The sequence below is a fragment of the Pempheris klunzingeri genome, chromosome 20, assembly GCF_042242105.1.
Source record: "Pempheris klunzingeri isolate RE-2024b chromosome 20, fPemKlu1.hap1, whole genome shotgun sequence".
Classification (NCBI taxonomy): domain Eukaryota; kingdom Metazoa; phylum Chordata; class Actinopteri; order Acropomatiformes; family Pempheridae; genus Pempheris; species Pempheris klunzingeri.
The window spans coordinates 18145460-18152567 of NC_092031.1; the positions used below are offsets into that span (position 1 = coordinate 18145460).

At 41.6% G+C, this 7108-nt stretch overlaps 1 protein-coding gene across 2 annotated transcripts; it reads left to right on the forward strand.

The window, feature by feature from the left end:
• The first annotated feature begins 817 nt into the window (after positions 1 to 817).
• On the forward strand, positions 818 to 6620 carry dhrs7cb (dehydrogenase/reductase (SDR family) member 7Cb). 2 transcript variants are annotated; one of them, XM_070852199.1, is made up of 7 exons: positions 818 to 987; positions 2056 to 2212; positions 3238 to 3350; positions 4848 to 5058; positions 5145 to 5237; positions 5978 to 6139; positions 6359 to 6620. In XM_070852199.1, the coding sequence occupies exons 2-7, from the start codon at positions 2059 to 2061 to the stop codon at positions 6556 to 6558; spliced, it is 933 nt and encodes a 310-aa protein (XP_070708300.1). In that variant the 5' UTR covers positions 818 to 987; positions 2056 to 2058; the 3' UTR covers positions 6559 to 6620. The 2 variants fall into 2 exon arrangements, with proteins under 2 accessions (XP_070708300.1, XP_070708301.1); XM_070852200.1 differs by having other exon boundaries at positions 818 to 978.
• The last annotated feature ends 488 nt before the right edge of the window (positions 6621 to 7108 follow it).

Here is a 7108-nt window from a genome sequence, read left to right on the forward strand (position 1 = left end):
TGGTGCCATTCTAATATTGTAGCTGGTCAAGGAGGAGTCAATCCAAACTATTTTAATCTAGGACAATGTGTCATATTTTATATGATCATTATGTGTTATATGTATAATTGTGCAAAGATTAAAACTAAAGCTGTCAAGTAATTGTAGAGGAGTAAAAAGTACAATATTACCTTACAACAACAAAGTTGAGTAAAGGTACCTCAGTACTCAAATACAGTACATGTACTTAGTTACTCACCACATGCAAAGTATTGCCAGCAAACTGTCCCTAATGTATCAAAAGTAAAAGTACTTATTTTGAAGAAAAAGCATCCCAGTTAGTCATGTATGATCATATATCATGTAACTGATTACTGTTAGTGATGCATGCATGTGTAAGCAGGATTTGAGTGGTTGGTTGAGGTGGGGCTCATTTAGAAAGCACAATGTGTCCCTCATTCCACTGTAATAATTTTGAAGCCTAAAATTTAAATGCTCAATTAAGTAGTACCTCAAAATTGTACTTAAGTGCAGTATTTAGTTACTCTTTTTGGCAGCCAGATGAAAGTAATGCAGTCTTTATGCTGAGGAGAGTGTATTCTCTGAGTATTTCTGCATTCAGTTTTTATTAATGGAAACTAACTAACAGACTGTAAAACAGCAGTATAATGCATACAGTTGCCCCTTAACACAAGACTCTAACTTGTCATCCATCCCCTCATGCTGGCAACAAGGGAACATACCGTAGATACTACGCACCGCATGTGTGTATTAATGGCCGACTCAAGCAGGGGCTATTATAAGCAGCAGGCTTCAGTGGACAGCAGCCGGACAGACAGACAGACAGACAGGCAGACAGGCATACAGACAGAGAGACAGACAGAGAGACAGACAGAGCTGTGTGAATGGGCGAGGGACATAGAGGGAGGAGAACGGCCTCTGTTACCTAACTAAACCCGGAAAAAACAACAGCCAGTCCTGACGAAGGATTAGCTCCCTGTACGTGCTGTAAGTGAACCAAGAATAACACAGATTACAGGTGTATGAGTGCGTGTGTGTGTGTGTGTGTGTGTGTGACTAACCCACTGGGATCCAATCATGTGTCAGCCCAAATATGGCGCTGAGCTGTGAGGTGGTTTTCTGGAATCCTCATCAATACTAGTTTTAATGTGGATTAGAGGTTATTTGAATGTGTTTTCCAAAGTAAAGCAGGACAAGTAAGGTCATCCATTGCTTATAAATGTGAGCCTCCCCGGTTGCCCCCTTGGGGTATCTTATGACAATATCCTGGAGGTGACACAGTGAAAGGCATTCTGTGGCGGCAGCATGGCCAGAATATATTTAGCTGTTCTCCTTAAACTCACTTTACATGGTAAGTGTGTTATAAAGGCCACCAAACACATTTAGAGCAGGAATCTACTGTTTGTCACCGTCAAAGCAAATGCATACGCACATCCAGTATAGATCTGGTATGTTGGCCTGCTAGTAAATTTAGATATATGGAAAACACTCGTGGTATAGAGGGCAGTTTATGCTTAATCTCATCCACGTTGGAGTAATAGTTTGACATTTTGGGAAGTTATTAGTGCTCTAAAGCACAATTGTTCTATATGTTGAAAGTGGGCCTGTGTTTTAATGAGATTTCACTCTTCAACTTTATCGTTTCAAAGCCCAATTTTGTAATGTTACTGTTTCACACATTACTGCTTCTGACAGATCCTGCTGATGTACACTGAATTTACAAAACATTTGGCATTGACTGTTTTCCTGAGGTACACTGATAAAATGAATCCTGATAAAAACCCATCATCCATCATTGGTTTCCATGATTGAATCAATACCGAGCACAAAAGAGGGAATTGATAAAGAACAGAATGGGTTTTCAGCTTTCAGATAACTGGGGTGTGTTCTGCATCTCTATTCAATTTGATGTGCTTTTAGTTATTGACATTGTACTAGTTTACACTTTAGGAAACCTTAAACCCGTCCTGTCAGCACAGACCGCCGGCTCTTCTGATGCAGGTCAGTAGGTCTGTAACTGTTCCCTGCACTGAACCTGTGCTCTCTCCTCCACAGAACATGGGCCTGCCCTCGGTGATGGTGTTGCCCCTGCTGATAGTCGTGGCGGCGGGGGTGTACTACATCTACAATGAGGTCGTGCACTTCATGTCCATGTCCTTAGTGCGAAACAAAGTGGTGGTGATCACTGATGCTGTGTCCGGGGTGGGAACTGGTAAATGATCCCGCTTGTGTTTTCAATATTCAGCCTCGCTGTCATTGCCATGGAGGGTTTGTTTTCAGCCTTTGTTGTTAGTTCCTCTGTGTGTCTGTCAGCAAGCAGATTCCATGAAATTATACTAGGTGAATAAGCCTTAGGGGCCGGAGGACAATTGATTTAGGTGATGATTCAGATGTTGGATTTGTGCCATCATAATTATTTCATTTTAACCATGACTAATAGTAATAAAGACAGACTGAATTCAAAGTATGTTGCTTTGAACTGCAATGCAGTTTGTACTAATAGTTTGATATTTCATGAAATGAGATTTCTTTTTAGATTGATAGTATATACACTATATATGAAGCTACAGCAACGAGGCTATTAGCTTAGTGTAGCAGCTAATCTAGCTCTGTGTGACTGTAAAAAAGGTTTTACACTTTGGTTTTTGTATGTTGCTATAAAACAAATGATACATAGCATGTCTATTACTGTTTATAGGTGCTGGCATAGTTGTTTTTTTTTATACTTTGGACAAAGCTAGGGTAGCTGTTCCCCACTCACTTCTATTGGTTCATATTTAGCATGCAGGCATGAGCGTGGAATCAGTGTCTCTAAATCTGAATGTTTGTTTTTTTTTTGCAAAAAAACACAGAAACATCAGCTGAAGTGTAAAAAAGGACAAAGGACTTTTATGCATTGGGTGTTATTACTGCTGAAAGCAGTGATTATGACAAGACTCAAGACAGTCAGTGTCCCAGCCAAAAAGTAGTGTGGCACATATCCCACATAACGAGATAGAACATGTTAATTAGTGAAGATTAGAGGTTTTGACCTTTGGACAGAGTCTGTTTGCAATCTCTATGCTAAGCTAAGACGCTGGCTGTAGCTCCATATTTAGCAGACAGACATGAGAGCAGCATTCACTTCTTATGTAACTTTTAACAAGAAAGCAAATGAGCGTTGTTCACGCTGCGTCAAACTGTTCCTTTAAGTGAGGCGACGAAGCTGTTCAACAGGTTTTCTGTCTGTCTGTTCAGAGTGTGCACATCTCTTCCATAAGGGCGGTGCCAGGCTGATCCTGTGCGGGATGAGCTGGGATAAGCTGGACTCTCTGTATGACTCTTTGACTGATGGCGCTGACCCCAGAGAGGTGAGGAAATGAAATAAACAGAAATGATGCATGCCAGCACTGGTTTCGCCTTGGAGCACCATAAACATGCCAGACTCTCAGTGAATCCATCCAAACTAAAACCATCACTCTTTTTTTTTTTTTTTTTGGGGTGTTGAGTCATCTTTTTGGCAAACGAGCCAGCTGAGAAACAAATGTTTCACTATGGCTGCTCCAGTAAACACTCCTATCCCATATCTATTAATATGCACCGGAAACTTTGGCATGACAGTAACACTTGTTATCACAGAGCAAAGCCCCCGCCATCATAATGAATGAACAAACGGCAGTGGCATGTGGGTTTAAAGTTGAAACGGGAGAATAGCAGGCTCTGTCCTCGTTTTTATCATAATCCTGTGCTCTGTCGCCACCTCCCAGATCACAACTTCCTCCTTTTGTCAACACAATAGCAGGATTTCCTCTCTGACAGCACACTGTCCCCTGTGTATCTTCAATACACAGGACAGGGCACACGTGTCTATGTGGAAAAAGCACATAGATAATAAATAACTATATCATCTAATTAGCAAGCGCATGAACTCATGACCGCTGATGTTCTGTCTGCTGTCAATGGTAAAAATGAAACCCATTTACATTACAGTTGACACTTTTTTCCTGGATTATCACTGACATTAAATTTGAAAACTGTATCAAAAAAGCAAATTGAGGACATAAAATATGATGACAATATGGACTCTGGGTGCTCTTTAGTAAATTAATTCTTACATATTTAGTTTTAAATATTGTTTTTAATCAGAACAAAAGCATATTTATGTAAATACCACCAGTCCACCTCATTAATTAAGTAAAACGTGCGCCATTATTGAAAGAGATCTGTTTTTTTTTTTAAAAAGGAGTCCTGGATTAATGTACATTGTTTATTTCTAATGTACATTAAGGATATGGCTAATGTGGGGAATACAAAACAGGTTAATTTAGCACTGAAAAATGATAGAAATTAATATTGTATAGCTACACAACAAACCAAGACATTATGCACAAATTCAATGCCATTCAAACAATGAAATAATAAGTGAAAATATTCTGGTATGCTGATACAACAAAAAAAAAAAAAGCTAAAATTGGGTATTTTGACATGTGGGGTAAAAACACAACTCTTCTGTCTTTATGCTAAATATGAAAGGTGGTTAGTTTATCTCAGAATAAACACTAAACCAAGTGGAAACAAGTAATCTGGCTCTGTCCAAAGTTTAAAGTAGCTGCTAGTTGGATTTTTCTTTTCTTTTTTCTTTGGACGGGGCCAGACTAGCTTATTCTACTCGGATATCCCTAATTGTTGAACTGTTCTGTTGAAGTTGGAATTATTTTATATGCAGCAACAAGAAAGATATACCAAAATAACATCATGGCATGGTGACCCATCGTCTGAGCCACACACCAGTCGGACTGATGAACAGAGCATTTTGTCCACATTCACAGTCAAATCGCAAGGTCATACAGTTGTGTGTGTCTCTCCAGACGTTTGCCCCAAAGCTGGTGATCCTGGACTTCAGCGATGTGGACAGCGTGGAGGACGTGGTGGCTGAGGTGGTGGACTGCTACGGCTATGTGGATGTGTTGATCTGTAACAGCAGCATGAAGCTGAAGGCCCCGGTGCAGAGTGTCTCCCTGGAGCTGGACAGAAACATCATGGACATTAACTACTTTGGGCCCAGCTCTCTGGCCAAAGGTGGGCTACCAGTATTATTTGTGTGGCGTTGCTTTTAAGTGATCTGTTTTTATCTACATGCTAAATGTGCCCAAACATTGTGACAGGCGTTCTTCCAACCATGATCTCCAGGAGATCGGGGCACATTGTGCTGGTCAACAGCATCCAGGGGAGACTGGCTATCCCATTCAGAAGTTCATGTGAGTTATCAACCAAAGTTTCTATGAGCTTTTCTCAACAAAATGTAAAGGGTTGGTTCACCTAAATCACAAAAAAAGATATTCTCCAATGGTATCTGGTCATTAGAACTATCACAGCAGTACAAAATCCCCTTGAAAACATCATGACAGTATTATAGTGCATCACTAACTGTGCTGTGAGAGAGCAGCGCCTCAATTACATACAAAGTCGCTATTCAGTAGGCTTTCATTGCACTTTATGAATCTACTCCATGTATAGAGATGAAGAACAGGAGAGAGACTGGAGAGAAGTAACATAGCAGCCAAGCCTGGGCCCCTACTCTAATAAATAAAGTCATATTTCTTCCCAAGAAATAGCTGCTATGAAACGTGTCGACGGCATATTCTATGGATTGTTCACAGAGGGAGGTGAATTCCATTCAGCTCCACTGTAGAGGGTGGAGGCAGCAGTGTCACGGATAAATGTTTTACAACCTTAACAAATGAAACCAGAACTGTTTGAGTGGCCTGATACCAAAAATACATGTTGCACATAGAAGTGAAATACTAGCAACCTGCAAAATGGTTTTCTCACAGCGCGGCGTAAGAGACAGGGAGGCTTCCTGAGGTAAAGTATGCCCTATGCAATGTAAGGTATGAGACATATTTGCGGTCCAGTCACACCTCTTTTGTGTTTGTGCAAGAATTAAGATGTGTGTGTTGTGTGTGTGTGTGTGTGTGTGTGTGTCGGCACCTGTCAGATGCCGCATCTAAGCATGCAGCGCAGGCCTTCTTCGACTGCCTGCGGGCTGAAGTGGAGGAGTATGGGGTAATCGTCAGCACCATCAGTCATACCTTCATCAATGCCTCCGACCCGCCGCCTGTCGAGGAGCCCACCCCTAAACCAAACACCCTGTCTGCGTGTGAGTAGAACAAGTGACAGGCTAATGATATATGAAAAATCATTACAAAGGTGTTTCACTTCATTGGACATAGATAGAAGGTGGATGTTTCCTTAGTGATGATGTATTATTTGCCCCTCGGAGCAGAGGCATTACTTGTTCATAAGGATTTTCAAATGTTTGGAATATCCACTCTTTGCGCTACATCGGCAGATCTGAATTTTTCCCGCTCTTCCACAGTTATCACCAGCCAGTTGACCCATGGCGTGAGCCCATCAGTCCTGGCCGGTGAGATTATGCAAACGGTGAACAGGAAGAGGAACGAGGTTGTGCTGGCCCACCCCATCCCAAGGGTGGCCCTGTACCTCCGCACCCTCCTCCCCTCCTCCCTCTTTGCTGTGCTGGCTGCTGGAGTGAAGGACTTGGAACTGGCTGGGTAGACGCTGTAGGAGAAAGGCTGTGAACTACTGGATGGAGTGAAATAAAGCTTGGATTGGATTGAGATGGTATATATGTAATAGTATGTGCAAATGGGCAAAGCAGACAACTGCCCTGGGGCCCCAGACCCTCAGGGGGCCTGAAGGCTTCTGGCTCATCATGTGGTAATTCAGTGAAAGGTATAATCCTTCAGCTTTTCATGAAATCAGACCTTAAGTACTATTTATGGGCTGCATTTTTTAAAATACCCTTACATTATATTTAAATTCTGTAATTGCCTCTGTACAGTTTTCATTGTTAGTGGTGGAGTCCGCCATACTCAAACAGCATTCAGACTGCCTTCACTCATATGAGGGAATCAGGATAACTGCTAATGGTAACTCAACATTTCCTACAGCTGCTGCCTCACATTAGAATTGGTCAACTGGCGAATCACAGGGCAGGCATTTACTGGTGGTCCTGGATCAGATTTAAATGTGTCAGGAGGAGCGCACAGACAGACTGCACACCTCCAGCTCCTCAACAAACTAAGGACTTAAAATATATAATAAT